The sequence below is a fragment of the Diorhabda sublineata genome, chromosome 2 (genome assembly GCF_026230105.1).
Source record: "Diorhabda sublineata isolate icDioSubl1.1 chromosome 2, icDioSubl1.1, whole genome shotgun sequence".
Taxonomy (NCBI): Eukaryota; Metazoa; Arthropoda; class Insecta; order Coleoptera; family Chrysomelidae; genus Diorhabda; species Diorhabda sublineata.
The window spans coordinates 37975867-37996822 of NC_079475.1; the positions used below are offsets into that span (position 1 = coordinate 37975867).

The 20956-nt window shown below is 34.3% G+C and overlaps 2 protein-coding genes across 2 annotated transcripts in view; one reads left to right on the forward strand and one right to left on the reverse strand.

Annotated features, from left to right (window-relative positions):
• The window catches only part of LOC130452739 (uncharacterized), a 34152-nt gene extending 32371 nt beyond the window's left edge, over positions 1 to 1781 (forward strand). The window contains exon 11 of the mRNA XM_056792156.1: positions 1657 to 1781. Coding sequence (XP_056648134.1) covers positions 1657 to 1663 — 7 coding nt within the window. The 3' untranslated portion in view covers positions 1664 to 1781. The remainder of the gene's footprint in view (positions 1 to 1656) is intronic.
• LOC130452744 (uncharacterized) overlaps positions 1 to 20956 on the reverse strand; it is a 111132-nt gene that overhangs the window by 32096 nt on the left and 58080 nt on the right. The window contains exon 4 of the mRNA XM_056792161.1: positions 10347 to 10505. Within this exon, the coding sequence (XP_056648139.1) occupies positions 10347 to 10505 (159 nt within the window). The remainder of the gene's footprint in view (positions 1 to 10346; positions 10506 to 20956) is intronic.

Here is a 20956-nt window from a genome sequence, read left to right on the forward strand (position 1 = left end):
ATAGCTTTCTAGAAATTTCGTTTTTTCTGTATATATCGAGCATGTTTAGCGGAGTTAGTTAGTTTATAATAAATAGTGATAGGGATGTCAGATGTCAAGCTTTTTTACTCTTTTTCCTTCGAAAATTCCATGCAAGGAAAAGAAAATTTCTTTTTTTTTTCATCCTGTACTGTAAAGTCGACTGTGCATTGTTTCTTTTTGAAATAACTTCCAGGAAAGTTTTGTTATTTATTTGTTTACATTCTAGTTTTCTAGAAATTTCGTTTCTTTTATATATATCGAGCATGTTTAGCGGAGTTAGTTAGTTTATAATAAATAGTGATAGGGATGTCAGATGTCAAGCTTTTTTACTCTTTTTCCTTCGAAAATTCCATGCAAGGAAAAGAAAATTTCTTTTTTTTTTCATCCTGTACTGTAAAGTCGACTGTGCATTGTTTCTTTTTGAAATAACTTCTAGGAAAGTTTTGTTATTTATTTGTTTACATTATAGCTTTCTAGAAATTTCGTTTTTTCTGTATATATCGAGCATGTTTAGCGGAGTTAGTTAGTTTATAATAAATAGTGATAGGGATGTCAGATGTCAAGCTTTTTTACTCTTTTTCCTTCGAAAATTCCATGCAAGGAAAAGAAAATTTCTTTTTTTTTCATCCTGTACTGTAAAGTCGACTGTGCATTGTTTCTTTTTGAAATAACTTCTAGGAAAGTTTTGTTATTTATTTGTTTACATTATAGCTTTCTAGAAATTTCGTTTTTTCTGTATATATCGAGCATGTTTAGCGGAGTTAGTTAGTTTATAATAAATAGTGATAGGGATGTCAGATGTCAAGCTTTTTTACTCTTTTTCCTTCGAAAATTCCATGCAAGGAAAAGAAAATTTCTTTTTTTTTCATCCTGTACTGTAAAGTCGACTGTGCATTGTTTCTTTTTGAAATAACTTCTAGGAAAGTTTTGTTATTTATTTGTTTACATTATAGCTTTCTAGAAATTTCGTTTTTTCTGTATATATCGAGCATGTTTAGCGGAATTAGTTAGTTTATAATAAATAGTGATAGGGATGTCAGATGTCAAGCTTTTTTACTCTTTTTCCTTCGAAAATTCCATGCAAGGAAAAGAAAATTTCTTTTTTTTTTCATCCTGTACTGTAAAGTCGACTTTACAGTACTAACTTGAGTCTAGAAAATGGGCCTTTACTTAATCATAATATCAAATATGATATTACATTTTTGTTGTATCATTTTGCTTTTCATTTAAAACCGAAAACACATATTACGAAGTACGTCCGTAAAGTTGTTTTTACGGTACTATATTAGATATTCTTGCCTTGGCTCCTTCGCCGGCTCGTCGATAAACATCTATCTCGTACCGTACTACAATTTTTTTTCTATCATTGAACAACGGAACATTTAATTATGGATTTTGCACATTTAACTTGCATTGCTCTTTTTTTTTAAGTTAGCAAAGCAACGAATTTCTCAAAAACAGCGGAGAATTTCGTAATATGGAACTTAGTTTACCGCTTATCGTTTTTTTGTCTGCTCATATTTAGTGTCACAAATTTGAACTGACATCGGAAAAAGTCTGAATAACTAGACGATATTTGCATTGTTATTAGTCAGAGATTTTCATAATTTTGATATTTTTTATTTGTATTTTCAGGAAATAAAAACAATTCAGTTGATAAGCCCAACAATTGTATTTTGATTTGATATTTTAGACAGTTCTAGTTTGATTGTTCGATGTTTTGTATTTCAAATATAATGAATAAATCGTGTTCCTTTACCTAGTGAACTGTTTCATTTGGAAAAAGTTAAATTCCAATTTATGCAAAAATGAAATCGAAATGTTAAGAAAAATTTCAATATTTTCAAGTTTAGTTACCTGAATCATCTGACGGGTAACTGTAAAGATATAGGTATATGGTAATCAGATCAATTAGAATAGTGTTTTAACACCTTATTTACCTAAAAAACTATCAACTTTACCAAAATTGTGATTATGCAAAATGGGGTTTGGATATGAATATGTCAAAAACAGAATATCTGCACACCAGGACACCCCAAACTGCAAATAAATCGGGTTAGAAGATGTAGACCAATGGACGCCAAACTTTTGAGTCAGTGAGCCATCCTATCATTTAAAAACCTAGTAGTTAGCTACCTAGGAATATTGGGCCAAAGAAAGTACACAAAATGGAATTTAAACCAGTTTTCATTTCTTTTTGGCCATCAAGTATTTTCTTGAAGTTTGAAAAGTATGTTGTAGCCGCCATTGGAGACTTTTCTTGACTACGTGACTTCAGAGAGAATACAGACTAATCAATTGCTCTGGTACGGACATGAGATAAGGATGGAGCAGAAGAAAGCATTGATGTATCAATCGCAGAATAAAAGAAGAAGACGAGAATGATCCTCAAGGACCTAGAAGGAAGGAATTGAATAAAATATGAAAGATGGAGCTATCCAGGAAAAGGAGTGAATAAATAGAAAAGTGCGGCGTATATATATATATAGAACCTTTCACCCAAAAATCACTAATGACTTGGAGATAAATGTCGTTGAAGACAGTAATAAAGAGGAACTTGAAATTCTGTAGCAGAGTGACGATGACGACGATGATGAAGAAGAAAAAGGGGAAGAGATAAATAACCAAAAAAAAAATTAATTTGACCCAGAAGTTCATAAAAAAAGTTGATATTAGATAATTCTTTGGTCGCGTGTTCTAAGCCCCCTATCTCGAAAACAGTTCAAGGTACATAAAAATTTTAAATACAAAAGTTGTAGAGAATTCAATTCTCTACAATATTAATAATAAACACAAATAGCGTAAAACTCATAGAAGACGAGATATTTGCAATAAATGAAAAAAAAATCGATTTTCGTTACTTTTGACCCTTTTGAAACCATCCAATTTGGCCCAAGATGATTGGAGTAATTCTAATTCATATTGTTAACTAATGTATGAAGAATTGAAACAAATATTATTTGTATTTTCATTTTTTTTTAATATATTTTTTACAGGTCAAAAGTACCTACTCAAATTGGAGATATTTCGATTTTTTAAAAATTGATATCTCTAAAAATATCAACCTTATCGCGAAAAGTAATAGAATAAAGAATATAAAAACAAAAATTGTTCGGTTGAAAAATAACAATTCCTTGCAATCGTTTAAACAATATGACCCAGAGCGGCCCCATGGTAACAATCATTTATATCATCAGTAAGGCAATTTGAAGAGGAACGCGTAAAAAATTGAGGTGGAATATTTTTCGATACTCACGCGCCGATTCCTCCTGGACCTTATTTAAATCCCGCCAGCGTATGACCTAAAAAGGAGCCGCTATTTATAGTTAGTAAACAATCTTTGAATACACTCCTGATGGCATCTATTTTGAAAGAATAGACGAGGAGCTGGCTACAAAAAACAGGGTCGATAAGGTGCGCGCCATTTCATCTCGTAAACGGGCGGCCGCAACTTAGTACAGTAGAACTCCAATTATCCGAACTCCGACTATCCGAATCGCCGATTATCCGAATCACTTTCAGAAAAAAATTTGTCCAAAAAAAGTCTAAGTGACGCTAAGACGTACGTGGAATAAACTGAAAGGCCTACCGTCTGAGAAGAACAAAAAAAAAAGAATCGGAAGAAAATGGAGAGGATGAAGATGATGCAGATGCGTTGCCACTAGAGGAAATAAGAAAAATGATTGTAAAAATTCCTGGTTGTACAGAAGTAAGTGCTGAAGATGTAGGAGAGTGGATGGCTTGTGACACGTCTGATCCTGGTTTTCAAATTCTCAATGACGATGAAATTTTTGAAAGTGTGAGAGAATATGTTGAAGTGGAAGTGGAAGAAGAACTTTCTGCTGATGCTGAAGTAGACGCTGGACCATCAGCTAGTGAAGCATTTGCCGGCCTCGAGACTGCTTTGAAGTGGATGGAGCGTCAGCCCGAGTGTGACCATTTGCAACTGCTCACCGTCAAGCGAATGCGTGACCTGGCTGCCCTAAAACGGATGAAGAACGCAAAACAGCTTACATTGACGGAGATGTTTGAAAAACAATTATTTTTATTTCTAAACTTGTACATAAATACATTTTATTTATATTTAAAACATGTGAAAATATCATGTTTCTTTCATTTAATTCAATAAAAAAATAGTGCAATATCAAAACGTAGCTTTTTTTCTCTCCAATGGCAATTTTTTAAAAAAAAAACTCCGATTATCCGAATGGGTCCCGGTCCCCATTAATTCGGATAATTGGAGTTCTACTGTACATCACCAAACGCCGCTTCTTAAGTTCAGCACAGGTCGAAAAATTGACTGGAAAACCTCATAACGTGCGTTTTGAATGCCGGAAAACCCTCGTAAGAAGTGATCGCAAGTGCCGGAAAACTCATCTGAAGATTTATTAGATTTTTGTTTATTAAAAACTATAACTGTTCCCAGAAGTTTTAGAAAAAATTTGATCAAAATAAATTGTTATTCGGCGCAGTAAATGAATTTAAAAAAAAAATAAATTAGAAGCCCGTTTTTAGCGTCGTTAACGGCGGCTCGAGTTTTCATCGTATCTCTATGATTTTTTTTTTAATTCGGGTGACCTAAACAGATATTTTGAATGGAGACATCAAAAATAATTTTCCATTAAGCCAAATACGGAAAATTTTCATTTCAAATATACGCAGATTTTTGTCAATTTTTTTCAGAGGTTTTCCGGCCTGCAAAACTTCTTGCTCCATCACACAGCTCTAAGTTGAGACTCCAAAAAACCAATAAAGTTTCTCGCGCGTACTTTATGAGGATTTTCAGTTTTCCGGCACTTTCGATCACTTCTTACGAGGATTTTCCGGCGTGTAAAACTTCTTGCACTATTACACCGCTCTTATTTGCAGTTTAAACCCCACGTTACAAAAGGTCTCCAAGCTCGCACGTTATGAGGTTTGGCGTTTGGTGATGTACTAAGTTGGGGCGCGCACCTTATCAACCCCGTTACTTGTAGTCAGCTCTGGGACTAGAACTTTCGAGAGAAACACATTCGACGTTAACCTCGAACCTTTAAAATTTCACGTACACTATTTATAAATGCACTTTGCAATATTGAACCTGAAACTGTCATTAATATTTATGAGTCGTTATAAAATTAAAGATTACACTGTTATGTATATTTATTGCGAAAAAATTACATGTAACGACACTGTTTGAAAGGCCCCACGCTTTTACCAAGTCATTTATTAGCTATGCATATACAATTACGCTATGATGAAATTTTTAAAGCTCAAACATACGGTTTATTTGTGTCCTGAAACGAGTTCTGTTTTACGAGGTCATTACTAGGTTTTCCATGTGTTCATTACACATGTCTAGCAACAAAATAATTTAATAATAACACAGAATTCTGGAATATATACTCGCTTTTAGATGAATTAACAGTATGAAACAAATATGATCTAAAAAGTATAAGTTACTGTTTCGATTAAATATGTCAATGACAATTGACATGGAACAGAAGAAAACGTCTTCACCCACGTAATAAATTGTGACGTCACGGCCGTCATATTGTTATAGTTCATTTTCCAAACAAAATTCGTGAAGTGGTGAGTAATTATTTAAAAAGTGTTTAATTAGTTTACTGTTTTATAAGATGGTAAATGTGTATTGTAGCAGAAGCTTTTTTAACGAAGATACGAAAAAATCACAAATGACAAAACATATATACGATCGTCGACGCAGTTAAAACTTTGTTTGGAAAGTTATACCTGACCTGCGCTAACAATGGTAGTGTGTGACGTCAACATTCCTATAATCTAATTAACGGTACGAAATTTAAGAAAATTACTTAAGAGAATATTAAAAAAAAAGTTGTATTATAAAAATAACACACGAACGATTGAATACATTGTAATTATTCTTTCTACTTGATTATTTTTTTCGAGATTAATATGTCGATGTAATAAAATTACATTCCATCGATCTCACCGCATCTCATTCTTTTTATGGACCACAGAATTTCAATCTGCACGGAATACTTAGCTAAACCAGCGAACTTTGTTCCGCCTCGCACCTTAGATTTTGTAAAGTTCAATTTTCAATAATAAATATGAAAAAAAAAATCCTAATAATTCTTTTTCGGGCAGGTATTTTGATCCCTAGGTTGCACTCTTTAATGAAGCATCTTATGGTATACGACATTTTTAGTTTTATTATCAAGAGCAAGAACATTCAGACCACAAACTTTCAAGGATTGTTCTTTGTTAATGATTATGTTTAAACTAAAACGAAAAATCGGTTGGAATCATCGGGATCCTCGGAAAGAGAACTTCCTTATCTTCGAATTTTCATTTTGTTGCGTAAATCACATTGTTCATCAATTTACTCACCGCCAAACGCGTTCTGTTGTATAATTTTGATTGACTTATGTTTCTACTACGTAGCCAACTTTTAGTCTTGTATTGTACGCTGGTAAGCCAGGCACATCGAAATAAATACCTTTAATGTCGGATCAAATCCTCGTTCTTCGACTAAAGCAGCACAATCCTGGCAGTACGCAGTAATCAGTGCTACGTCATCGCATCGAAACGCAACTCGATTCAGATCGATAATTCTAGTAAAATCTAGTTGTTGATCTGCGAGGTTTTGAGCATTACCAACCGAGCAGTTTCGCCGGCTGCCTCGCTTAGTTCTTATGATTGGGAAGCACGAATTAGAGCCATACTAACACGACGCTTTCCACGTGCAATTTCTTGTCCTTCTCCAGTCCTTTCATCCGCAATGTTTCGAAACCTAGTTGCATTACGGCTTTGTCGAGAAAGATTCGATCGACTTGGTCAAGGCATTATTAATGATAAAATATGCACGATAAACTAATAAAAACTCGAAACAAACATATCAAACGGTCAACTTCTAATTGTCAAATTAACATCAGGTCTAGATATCTGGTTCTAAGCTACCTCCTAACCAATTTTTAGTCAAATCGGTTCGACCTTACTTCATACGTTTAAAACCTACATGCGTTCCCGAATATAGAGCAAACGTCTCAGTCTCTTGATCTGCGAGCAGTCATTCTTAGGTACTGCCTATTCAACTCCAGTAACACCGTTTATGTCAATACCGACCTAACCCCCATTCCAAGCCGTCTAAATAACCTCCTGGGATTCGTACTATCGAATCAGACAATTCCGCTGTCAAAGAAACTCTTCTCGCCCTCTGGCTCGCCAATAAACGGCTCATCGCATCAAAGCCCAAAAGTTAAATACTCTATCGAACCCTTCGGCTACTAGCAACAACATACGAAGACCTCCCTTTACCTCTTAGATAAGTCTCCCGTAGATATTAGATGAAACGCTACCTCAGACACCTGTCGTTGTTGCAGATTTTTTGTGGTTTTTCTGTAACTTGGTGGACCACTCAAATGGCGGATGATACGGCCGAGCTGTACCCGTCCGCCCCCTAATTACCCGTTTTCCCATTGAAAATAAACAAAAAAAAAACTATTAAGATAAAAAGAAACATACAAAAATCATAAAATATGTCCCCAGATACTTTGCGTTTTTTGTATGTTTCTTTTTGAACTGGGAAGAACCGTTTTTTTAGACTGGAGCTTTCTTATTGTTCTTTCTTCATTTTCAGTTTGGCCGTTCGTTTTTTGTTCTTTTTTCGGCCCGAAGCAGTGTAATCGCGGACAGAATCCACAACCACAGCCCTGCAGAGGAGTAACTCCTATATCGGGGCCATTCCATAAAAAAATCCCACTCAAAATATACCCAAAGAATCTATCTCTTGACTTTCTTTTATATATACAGATAAATCTGCTATGAAAAAAACGCTGAATAATTAAAAATAATTTTATTTATGTTTTTTATACATCTTTTCAATAATCTATTTCAAATTACTTTTATTATTTAATCAATCAATGTTCACTAACTGTACTTCAAGATATCTCGATACCTTGACCGCTTTCCTTCATCATTTGACATTCACATGCGCAGATTTTGACCAACTTATTGATTTTCATGTATCTATTGACTGGATTTTGTTGCTTCTGTTTGTTCAAATGTTATCATTAGTTATTTATAGAAAAAACTTGGTATTGCCTCAAAAGAAATTACCTCGATGTACACACACCTTCAAGTTTATTTATCAACCAACCTAATACAACGTAAAAATCGAAAAATTAACAAAATATTATCTTTGAAATACAGCGTTTCGAGAAATCGTTTGAACTACTACTTGACATTTTAATGAACGTCTATAAAATGCCATATCGTATCGTTGTTGTCGGTAATGGATATATAAATTAAATAAAGTTATTCACTTGAACTGGATCCCTAACTAATGAGGTCAAGTGACTACATTAACGAGGAACGCAATTTCCAAAGTAAATAAATTTAATCAATATCAGTAAAATGCACTTCAAAGAGAATTTCGTCTAAAAAGTTAAAAATTCTTTGTACAAAATAATGACCCTTTATCCTATAAGATTAGCTACGTCATACCTAGATGAAACGAAAACGTTGCTTTTAGCGGGAATCGTGGCGCATACAAATTATTTGTGACACACCTGCAGAGAGTTGGTTCTATTTTTTGATAATATTTGATTTTATTTCGAAATGTCTTGCTGCATTTGTATTTTCGAGATTTAAATTAGATATAGGTCATTAAATGTTAGTATTTTATATTCCCAAAATACTGACGATTCAATACAGGCGCTAAACATTTGAAAAGCAATTTAATGTTCATTTCGTCAACAAAAACGAAAATGCTCGAATAATTAATATCATATTAGATAAAATATGATCAATGAGATTGATTAGGATAAAACATTTATGCTTATACGTAGTCTATGAATTTAGCGGTAAAAAGACGACCTTAAGGTCAAGTTTCGTGAATTATCGGTCAGGATCTCTAGGGATGCAACTAAAAATAACAAATATCTTCAAATTGGAATTTTTTGAATCGTTCAGTAAAAATAAAAACGATGAACGATTTATGAGCATTTAAAATTATTATTTGAATTCTTGATATATGTAAGTATAAAGAGAACTAGCACGTTTTTTGAATTATTATTGGACGTATTCAGAACACGTTCGGAACTAGAAACATGTACTACACGAACAAAGTATTGTAGGAGGATGGTCCCAGAAGTACCTAGCCTGAGCTAGAGATGGCGGTAGTTGCTTGAAAAATAGCACTGAGATAAAAAGTACACAATCTACATAGAGAATCACAGAGATGAAAATACTGTGAATCATCAAGGGACCGAATAAGAGAAGAATTGGACGTACAGAAAAATATTCCGGAGGGATCACGTAGATAGAAGACAGATGGGCTAAAACTCAGAGACCGAACACACCCAGACCTGTAGGCAGACTACCAAAGAGGTGGTACGAAAGTTGGAGTTCAGCTTCTCAGGAAGATCCAAGAAGAGAACCAAACGTATAGGATTGAACGGGACCTGGTCCTATTGGAAGAGGAAGAATAAAAAGACAATCTACATAGCATATATTTCAAGTTTGAAGACGCCATGTTGTTTAATATTTGTAAACATGGAAAATTTGGAGCAAGATTGGTGCCGCTTTTGCTCAATGGAACAAAAACAGCCTCGTGAAGATATTTCAATCGAGTGTTCGGCAATGTTTTACAAAAATAAAGCAGAATTTTTTCAATTTCATAACCAAGGATAAAACGTGAGTCCATCAATTCACACCCGAAACAAAACAATGAACTGAAAAGGAAGAACCGTCTCCAAAGAAGACAGAGACCGTTCCATTTGCAGGCAAGGTCATGGCGTTAGTTTTTTGGGGTGCTCGTGGGATGAAAAAGGAAAAACTATCAATGGCGACTATTATGCGAATTTATTGCAAAGTTTGAGCGATGAAATCAAGCAATAACACCATCATGTGGCTCAAAAGATGCACCAGCTCACACATCCGTTATTACTATGGTCAAATTAATGAATTATGCACCATAATCGCCAGATTTAGCTCCCTCGAATTATATTCTGTTCCCAGGCTTGAAAAAATGGCTCGGTGATCAAAGATTTCCCAAAATTGAAGAAGTTATGTCGGCAGTTTGAAGATCTTGACGATTCTTATTATAAAGAACTTATTGAAAATCGTTGGGAGGTAAAAGGAGATTACTTGGAAAGTTAAATACATTTTTTCCCAAAATTTTTGTGTCTTCTTTGTTGGGTCAGGGACCATTCTCGTAAATTCTGAACCGCGAATGCACAATTTCAAACTACGCATAAATCTGATGACAGAAAATGCTCAGGATATTTACCTAACAAAATTATTAAATAACTTTAAATGGAGACGTATCAAAAAAATGAGCGACAATAAACTGATCCTACCTTTCGGTTCTAGTATAAACCACGTGATTAGTTTCGCTAATTGTTACCGGTGACGCCATTAGGAAATTCGTTTCTGGGAAAATAGGCTCATTCGGTAAATCGACTTCCAGAGGTTTCGATTGTTGAAAAAATTTCACTTTTACTTTTTCTCGTTCGGCCCTGTAACAATTATTGGAAATTAGTAACAAATTTTTCGATATGTGGGCATTTTACGTAATTTTACTTTTAAAAAAATACATTCAGAAATCGATGACATGACGAAACATAAATATTCTTAAAACTATTATAAAAGTACACTACCGGTCAAAAATTTCTGCCCGCCCTATAGTTTGGATGATATACAACAATTACAGTTCATAATTATTACATATTAAATTTTTTATTCATCAACGTCACCCTCTTTTGTGTTTAATATTTCGGTGCACAATTTTGGCATTTCAACAAATAGTCGTCGTCTATTTGGTTCCGTTCGTTTTTCAGGATATTCCAAAGATGTGAATTGGAAGTACTTAGAATATAGCTGATAGTGTCCCCAGTCAAATTTTTCCCACAACTCAATCGGGGTTGGGTGACTGTGACGGCCAAATCATGACTTTCAGTACATTCTTCCTTTTCAATTCGTTCAAATACCCTTAGCACAGCTTCGAGGAATGCTTGAGATCGTTGTCATGTCAGACGATGGTCAGAAACTTCTTTTTTCAAAATCCTTTACCAGGTCACTAGTAGCCCTTCCTCCTAAACATCCCCAAACCATCATTGAGCCTCCGCTGTGTTTTACATTCGAGATTACACATGGATCGAACATCCGTTCTTCCTTTGACCTGCGCACAAACACTCTTCACACACACACACACATCCGGAAACCTCCAAATTTGACTCATTATTCCATAAAACTCTCTACCACTCTTCAAGCGTACAATTTTTATGATCTTTAGCCCACTGCAAGCTCTTAATTTTATTTTGACGTCTCAAAAGAGATTTATTTACTTGCCATCGTTCTAAAAAGGCCAGCTGCTCTCAATCTCTCTACTGTAGAAGTACTCAAGGCGGATCTCTAGATTCATTGATGTGAGCTACTATCTCTGGGCCCATGAGTCCTCGATCACGTTTAATTTAATACATTTATCTTAAGCGGTTGTGGTGTTTCGAGGCCGCCCTGAACGTTTTCCATGACCAAAGATCCTGATTCATGGATTATGAAGACTTGAGATCAATGCACGCGTTTCAACCGATAGTTTCTGGGTTTTACCCATTCTAAAACTTACAAGTCTGAATTTTCGAGAACGAAAACAATAATTCGTATAGGAACTTCACAAAAAGATGCCTTGGTCCAAAAAGTATAAATCATAAAAAGGATTATGGGGTGGGCAAATATTTTTGACTTGTAGTATAGATTATCAAAATTATATTCTTAATTTTATATAGAGAAAGTTTTTTTGGCTTTTTTCTAGGATTTACCAAATGCCAAAGTCACGTTCATTTTTTTTAATTTCTATTTAAGATCGATCAAAAGATCATACCAAAGGGTGGTAACAGATTTATTGGCGTTAATTTGAATAGAACTAAACAAAAATTATAATCGGAAGGTGATTTTAATTGATTGGTATCAATTAAAAGTTATCAAATATTGTTAAAAAATGATAAAAATTATGATAATTGTATTTTCAGCTACATAACATCACTATTAATCATCATAAAACATTCACAAACACTGATTATAACATATATTTATTCACGAATTAAGTAATAGGCATTAAGTAACACTTATATATGGCCTGGGGTCACGTAGTAAAAATAATTCTGAAGATACTATGATACAGACACATTCATATTAACTTTAAAGTAATTTGCAGATAAAAAACATATAATATAATGACTCTGTATATAGCCACAGTTACTTACTGAATAAAAAAATATGGAAATTAAAATTGATTTGTAAAATGACGGGTAGACAGTCGCACGCCACCTAAAGGCGCTGGTTTTAATTTCATGTAAACTTCTCAAATCTTTTTATATCAAAATCTCTTCCCAAAAAGCAAAATAGGTGTTTTTAAACTAATATTCTATCAAATGAAACATAAAATAAACACGATTCATCAATAAATTTCATAAAATAAAAATGTTGGTAACCGTATACTATATTCTATATATTTCTAGAAAGAGAAGTTAACTGCAAATGGACAGAAGTTTCTAGACAGAAGTTGTCTACTACAAGACACTTTAAGAAGTTTTTACAATGTTCTAGAATGATTGCATAAGCATATATAAACAAGGAACATATAGTAGAGTTAGTTGATTGAATATTGAAGATACGCGTGATATCCAAAGCGAATTTTTGTATGTACTACAAAACAAAAACGATAATTCATGTTGGATGAAAAGAAGATTGAATTGTGGATGTAACGAATACTCTCCAATTTAGATACTTATCGATTTTGATTCTAATAAATAGGATGTTGAGAATCCAGGGGTGGATTCAGTTACGGCTGCATTATTTCGTATCGCCAGTTATTGAACTGATGAACTAGGTTCCAGGGAAACCCCGGACAACGTTTGGTGATATGGGATTTGAGATTTTACCTAATGGCGATATGGGAATTTTAAAAAAGGTAAAGGGAGCTGTTGGTAAGCAATTGCTAGTAGCGGAAGAGAGGGATGGGGAAGTTTTCTCTTGGGGCTTGAAGAAACGAGTCGTTTACTATCCAGGTGGTGATAACGATGTTTTCGATCACGTCTCGGGCTTGCAAATCGTTTAGACGGCTCGGGGTGAGAGTAACATCTATATTGACTGTTGCTAGGGCGAAAGTGGTACTTGTATTTTATTAAAATTGATTGCTCGGAAGGCGAATGCTTTTTTACCGAATCTTCCTTCGAATAATTTGATGATATTGACTAATCTTGCTCTAGATTTTTTTAATTGAAATTTTTGTATTTCGTGGACATTTGTAGATATTTTAATCCCGTTTTCCAGGAATCGAATATTCTAGAATTTGATGATAGTATATAAAACGCGGCTATTTAAGTAAATAAATTAAATGTTAAGTGTTAGTGAATAGTGTTCAAATAAATTAAGGAATAAAGATATACCGTGTGTATTAATAATTTTATTCCGTCGGTTTAATGATTAAAAACTGTAATAATAAATAAGGAGAACGATATATCTTATTTGCGCAAGGATAATATGTTATTATTGGGTATTTATTTCCTTCGTGCATTCATCCGAAACCATTGAAATATTAAAATAAATCTTGGTTCATCCAAATGGCAACCGCAACAATTTATTTTTGCGAATAAAAATGCAAATTCCGCAAAAAATCTTATCGAAATAAGTATCGATATATAACGTTGCGGTGATAGATAATTTTATGTTCAATTTACTCCGTTTATTGACACAACAAATTGATATTTAGAACGGAAAATGATCCAAGATTTTGTATGTGTAAAAAACGTCGGGCGTTTTATAGATTTTTTTTATGAGGTGTAAACATAAATATAATTTAGAGCTCAAATTTTACGACGATAGGTTAATAAATTGGTGACCTTTTTCAATTTCCTGTTATTTGAGATAACATACTGCTCCTATCATTCGTTAGCAAGGTGAGCTCGGCAGAGATGGATGGAGACGCCTGGTATGAGGCAAGCGAAGACCCTTACAGATGGACCCCGTTCGTTTCGCACCAAACAACTACTCCAGCTAAATAGGCGCGGACAGTGCCATCTAAGACGTCACCTTCACACCATGAGCATCACGGATGATCCGGAGTGCCGCTGGTGCATGGAGGAGGACTAAACTACAGACCACTTTATCTGTGAGTGCCCAACACACACACGGGCGCGGTTTAAACAACTGGGCAAATCCCACAACCTGCCTAACGATATCAAAGGGTTCAAGCCAAAGCGCCTGAGCGACTTCTTTGGTAACGTCAAGTGGGGCACGACGGCTTCAACGGCCGTCCATACCTATGAATTATGAAAGCATTTGTTATTCGATTCCTGTCAAAATTTGAACAATTCTCGTCATGATTAACAACCATTTTTAGTAACATACCGCGTCTGAGAAAGATGTTAACCATTTTGGAGACAATTGCTCTAATTTACAGCACGTAAAGCACAGATATCTTACAAAGCTTAATGATTTCAATTATAGAATTTGTTCACTAGGAATATGGCACGTTTCGTGACTTTTATTGTTTGTTGGAAAGATTGGAGAAGGCATAGGCATCTCACATAGTTTAAAGCCGCTTTTGCTCACGATCGATGATTTAGAAGGAGTTTTTGATATCCAACCTTCCCGACAGCTGATGAGACAAACCGATGACAAATCTTGAATTGAAACATTTTGAATACACTATAACATCAAGGATACTGTTGGCACCATCAGTGAATCACGGAAGGAATCAAAATTAACAACAATGAACGTTGTTTGTGAAAAAATATGGCCAAAAAGGCCGATTTTTCAAAATATATCTTAACAAGTCAGAAGTAGTTACTTGAAATGTCTTCAGATAGAGAATCAGACATTCCATTTGAACTAAGAGAGCCTGCAAATGCTGCAGTGGGTAGTTTAAAACCTTAAAAATCAAGAATTTTGTTTATTTTGAAAATTTAACATTAAAGGCTTCGACTTTGTTGACTACACATTCAATGTTGAGATCTGAACTCACCGTGCGCAAAAATGTCGCTATCAAGAAGTACACTATGTTTTGGCTTGGCTGAAGAGACGGAAGAAATTTTGACGAAGGAGAATATTGAAGGATTTAGAGAAGAAGCCGAAGACGAAATATTTCTAATTGAAAAACTACGACTTAATTTACGATATGTTTAAAATTGATTATTGAATAAATCTGTCCCTTAGATCGGAATGAATTTGCTGGAAATACGAGGTTTGGCTATTAAATAACAAGACTGCGCGCCTAGAGGGCGCCCTAGACGGGTTGGGTATCTAGATATCTTGTCTATGCACGTCCCAAAACACGTTTCCGTCACTATTAGAGTATTTGTGCAGTAGCGGTTTGTGTTTTTTTCTCGTGCCGAAAACCATATGTGATAAAAAACAGAAGCAACGATTTGATCTCAAATTTCTCGTTAAATTGAAAAAAACTCCGACTAAACGCTATAAATTGTTGCAAGAGGCCTCTGGGGACAATTATCAATCTCGTGCGTGTTTGTTGAGTGTTGTAAACGCTTTATTGAGGGCCGAGAGAGCACCGAAGATGACCAGCGCCCAGGTCGCCCTTTGACTGTTTCAACTCCGGAACCAGTGACCAAATTCAACCAAATTGTGCGTGCAAGTCGTCGAATGAGCATCCGGATGAATGCCGAGGCTGTAAACGCCGATAAAGAAAATTTTTCACGAGGAATTACACATGACAAAAGTCTGTGAGAAGTTGGTGTTAAAATATCTGACTCCCGACCAAAAGCTCTTGCGTCAACGGGTCTGCTCAGATTTCCTTGAAAGTTTAGAAAAAGATATGCCAAAGAAAACTTCCAGCACTGCTTCGATCAATGGAAAAACGTATGGAAATGTGTGTGGAGAGGAAAGGGGAGCATTCGAATGTAGAATAATCCAATCTCGTCATTTGATAGCCAGACCTCGTATTGCTGGTGTTAATCTTGTTGACCTCTTCGAATAGTATAGAAATATAAGATTTCGTGCTACTACAGATTTTTTGTGCGATATTATAATGGAAAAAGTGGCATACAACCCGTGTACATAAATACTATTGGAAAAGTCATTGTTTTACATTTCCTCAATTCCCAACTACTCTCCATTCGTGGTAACGTTGTTCTAGATTGATCTATCACTCATTCTATGACGTGCACAAGTTTTTCTACTTTTGATTTTTACGTGAGACATCACATTCCGCACCCGTAATTAGTTTTCACAGTCTCATTTTTGTTTACTACGATTATAAACATTAAAAATACATTATAACGCAATAAAATGTGACACCTATTTATTTGACCACAAAAATTCCAAAGAACTCTCATTAATTTTCATAATTCGTTAATTTCTTAAAAGGTTTATAAACCGAAAACGACATTTTATACAATGTTTTATTTAGATTCTCACACATTCTTACAGAAGATATTATATAATGGATTAACAACTATATAAGTAGTTTAAATAGATTATTTTTTTTGAATTAGAGAGAAGAGAATGAAAGTAACAGTATAGCATTAGTCACACATCGTTGGGCAAAATTATAATACAGGATTTATGAAAAATGTGGAATCACGACTGTTAATTATAAAAACAATTTTATGCTACGTGGAAAAACTAGACGAAGACGCTAGGAAACTAATGATAAACGTACAGCAAACAGCATGGGACAATACCAAACAAATTACAAAAATTACGAAAGGTCACAAGAAGAAATCGAAGATCTAAATCAAAGAAACCCAGAAAAAATGAGAGAAGACCAGAGCTACAGAAAACAAGAGCAAAAAATGTCGGTAGTTCAAAGTCTATCATCTTCAATATCGCAAAAAACTGCGCCATTGGTTTCCAAACTTGAAAAACATCCCGTTTAGTAAAAGTTACCTTAATACGCATAAAAACTATCGAAAAAATACTTACATTTTATATAGCGAACAATTTAAAAACACGTAATTACTGTAAAAGGTAATTTTAAACTATAAATCGTGAATATAGATAAGGTTGAAATAAAAACGGGCATTTTTATGTTTGGTGACGTTCCACGTTGAATAGTATGTCGCGTATCAAATCGTGAGAGTATGGCAACACCACTGGCGAGAGTTTTAGACTAACGCAAACCATGGTTGGCTATGAACAAAAATATGTTAAATGAAGCGTATCAGTTCGTCTGCCCCGAAAGTGAATGGCGCTAACAGTTGAAGCCGATTCATAAACTTGACTTTCCGTTTGCCTCGTAGCAAATTCTACACCAGTTAATGCCTAATTTAAGGAACTTGACGATTATAAAAACATCGATGGATAGGGAAAAGTGTATGGAGCTAAGTTTTATTATTATTACACATGATGATGCTTACTTAGAAAACAGAGTTTTCCTGAAATACTGTCAATATAAAAGGTTTCAATTTGATATTGACACACACAATCATGATACAGTCTGTTAATCAATTTAAAGCGATGTATGCGAGAAACAGGGAAACTTCAAGTTTATTCCGCAAACTTTCAACGTCTGGCCTTGCGATTTATTTATGGTCATCGCAAAGTACAGACGTGTACCGGAAATTGTAAGCGTTTAAAATCGAATAGTAAATCCGTTGGAATCATCGGTATACGCGTTATCAAAACACCCTCTCCTTTGTATTTTCCCTTTATAATTACGTTTTTCATCACCATTGCACAGTCGAGGTTGATTACTCAGCATGATGACAACTGATCCTACTTTTAACTGCGAATTGTGACGTGTAATCCAGGAAATTCCAGTAGGATACGCTAACGACTATGTTAAATTATTATGGTTGCGTTAAAAAATTTAATTTATGACAAAACATCAAGGAAAAACAAAATTTTCATATTTATTCACCTTCTCTGGACTTCCACGAATAATTCAAGACCAAAATTAACCAAATCGGTCCAGCCGTTGTCGAGTTTTAGCGAGATTAACGAACAGAAAAATATTTTTATATACTGGGTTTTCCAATAAGAGGTTTTATTTTGAACAGCCCGCTATTTCGGTAAATGTCACTTTTGAAGCTGTCATTTTTTGATATTTGACAAGTAGAAACTACGCCATTTATGAAAATGGAACGATACACGCTTCAACAACGCATTGGAATTATTAAAATTCACTATAAAAATGGTGAAAGTTTGGCAGAGACAGTTCGTAAAACTAAAACATTTTTGGGTCGACGTGAAGCACCTTCTCGGACCGCAATACAGAAATTAGTGGAAAAATTTGAGCTGTTGGGACAAGTTAGTGATATGAAGAATAAAACCCGTGCACGTCGCTCAAGAACAACTGAGAATATTGGTGCTGTAGCCCAAAGTGTTGAAGAAAACCTAGGTTTGTCCATTCCTCGTCGTTCTTTGGAATTAGCCATTCCACAAACGTCATTACACCGTATTTTGCATAAAGACTTGAGTCTTAAGGCCTATAAAGTTCAGTTAACACAAGAACTCAAGCCGGCCGATCATCAACAATGTCGTGTCTTTGCTGATTGGGTCCTTGAAATGCATGAAAATCATCTTAGATGATGAGGCCCATTTCCACCTTGGTGGTTACGTCAATAAAGAAAATTGTCGAATCTGGGGCTCGGAAAACACAAGAGTTATTGTTGAAAATCCTCTCCATCCTCAACGCGTGACTGTTTGGTGCGGTTTATGGTCTGGCGGTGTCATTGGACCTTACTTTTTCGAAAATGAAGCTGGAGCAACAGTTGCGGTGAATGGATTGCGCTATCGAGAGATGATTAATGATTTTTTATGGCCCGAATTGGATGGTATTGATTTGGACAACGTTTACTTTCGACAAGACGGTGCTACGTGCACACAAGCAACGAAACCATCGATCTTTTACGGGAAAAATTTCCGGACCGTGTTATCTCTCGAAGGGGTCATCACAATTGGCCACCGAGATATTGTGATTTAACACCTTGCGACTTTTTCCTTTGGGGCCAACAAAGAAAGATAAGGTCTACGCCAACAGTCCAGCATCGATTCAAGACCTCAAAGATGGAGTTCGTGAGGCTATCGAGGACATAGGGCAGCCATGAAAAGGATATGGTCCTGTAAGCGCAGTCGTGGCGGCCATTTGGCTGATGTTGTGTTCCATTATTAACGGCATACCTTCCTCTTTATAATGAAATAAACATCCGATCATTTATCTCAAAAAATGACATTTTTCTTTGAATATCAAAATAACACCTCTTATTGGAAAATTCCCTATAAAGATATTCAAGATTTTTCAAAAACCGTCATATCTTATTAGATACCTTATGTTCAATACTGTGCATTTTTTTATTTCTTGAATTACATTATTCAAGAACATCAACAAGTTAATATTTACAATCTATTTCGAGCCGCAGGGCAAACTGCCAAAAAACTGTTAGTTCCAAGAAAATAAAATCATTCGGATCCATATATCATAACGCCTAGTATATATAACATTTTGGCGAAAGCGAGAGCTAATGTAATACCCATACTCACATTTTAAATATTTGTTAAATCACATTAGAATGTGATTTGAGTTTTTTTTTATTAGAAAAAAATTGAATTGATGTTATTTGTAGTCATTTGATTGAATTTGCACTAATTATGATAATGTGGGAAAGTGGTATGGTGAGTTTTAACAGAAAAATCTCTCAAATTTTTATTGAATTAATGGACGAGACTCAAAATGAAAATATAGAAATGTTTTAATGTCAGAAAATTTATTGATAATTCTGCATTATTAATTTTCATAATGTTTACAAACATTTACCCCTACTCGTTGATTAAACTTTTGGGAAAAAACCTGCGAATCAGACATTAAAACCTTATTGTATATTATTAGTATACACTACCGGTCAAAAGTTTTCACCCACCTCACCCTATAATCCATTAACTGAATTTCAAAATAATACATTTTAACAAATAACAAACAAGCGAAACGGTGTCCGTATTAATTAAAATAACTTAATTAATTAAGTTAAAACTTACAAGTATTGTTTTGTTAATTATTCTTCAACTAAATTTTTCATCGATGTTTATGTTTGTAGCATGAATTCAGAAATCCCTCGTATATTATAACACGAATCAATTTCCAACGACGATCTTATTTATTTGTAAATACATTGTCCACTTTCTCAAAATAGTTATATAAAAACCTGTTCAGACTTTCAATGACAAAACTTCAAGCGAATCTGTTAAAGGTTGTCTGAATAAATTATTCTAGAATATTGAGGTTATGACTCACCATGTTGTATAAAATAAGAATGTTGAACGGTTAATTTATTCCAGAGAATATTTTTAAAAAAAGTTACGGTTTTTAGGATATTTAGATCATAATAGAAACGAAAATTATGCAACAATATGAAATTAAAATTATAATATACGTGTCGTTATTTACAATAATAATTATAAATTATAGATATTCGAATTAAAAATCGATTTATAATCGATTAATTGAGACATTATTTATAAATATAGTTATAGGAGGATGTACTAAAAATGTATGTCACGTACATACATGATTATATAGTGGGTGTATTACGTAATTCGTTTTAATTAAACCCAAGTGGATAAATGCGGTTTTAATTTTAACACTAAACCGTATAAATTTACAAGAAAAGTAGAATTAAACAGTTAGAATAGAATTTCCAGTTGAAGATTTATTACTATTTCAATTTCTCGTTAATTGACACGTTGCCAAATTTACGCGTATTGATTTCGCTTTAGATGTCAATCATAATGATAGGTGAGGATCATCAGCACCAATAAATTTTAATTTAATGTTATAGCTCATAAAAATGATAGAAAATCGAAAAGAAAATTTAGTACAGGACACAAACACCAAAATAGCCACTTTAAAAAATATTGTAGCACGCTGAATATTGGCACACACTTTTTTTGATGCATTTTGAGAAAAAGATTGTTTATCGAAAAAGGGGTGGCCGAAAGCAAAAAATTATGAGTTCAA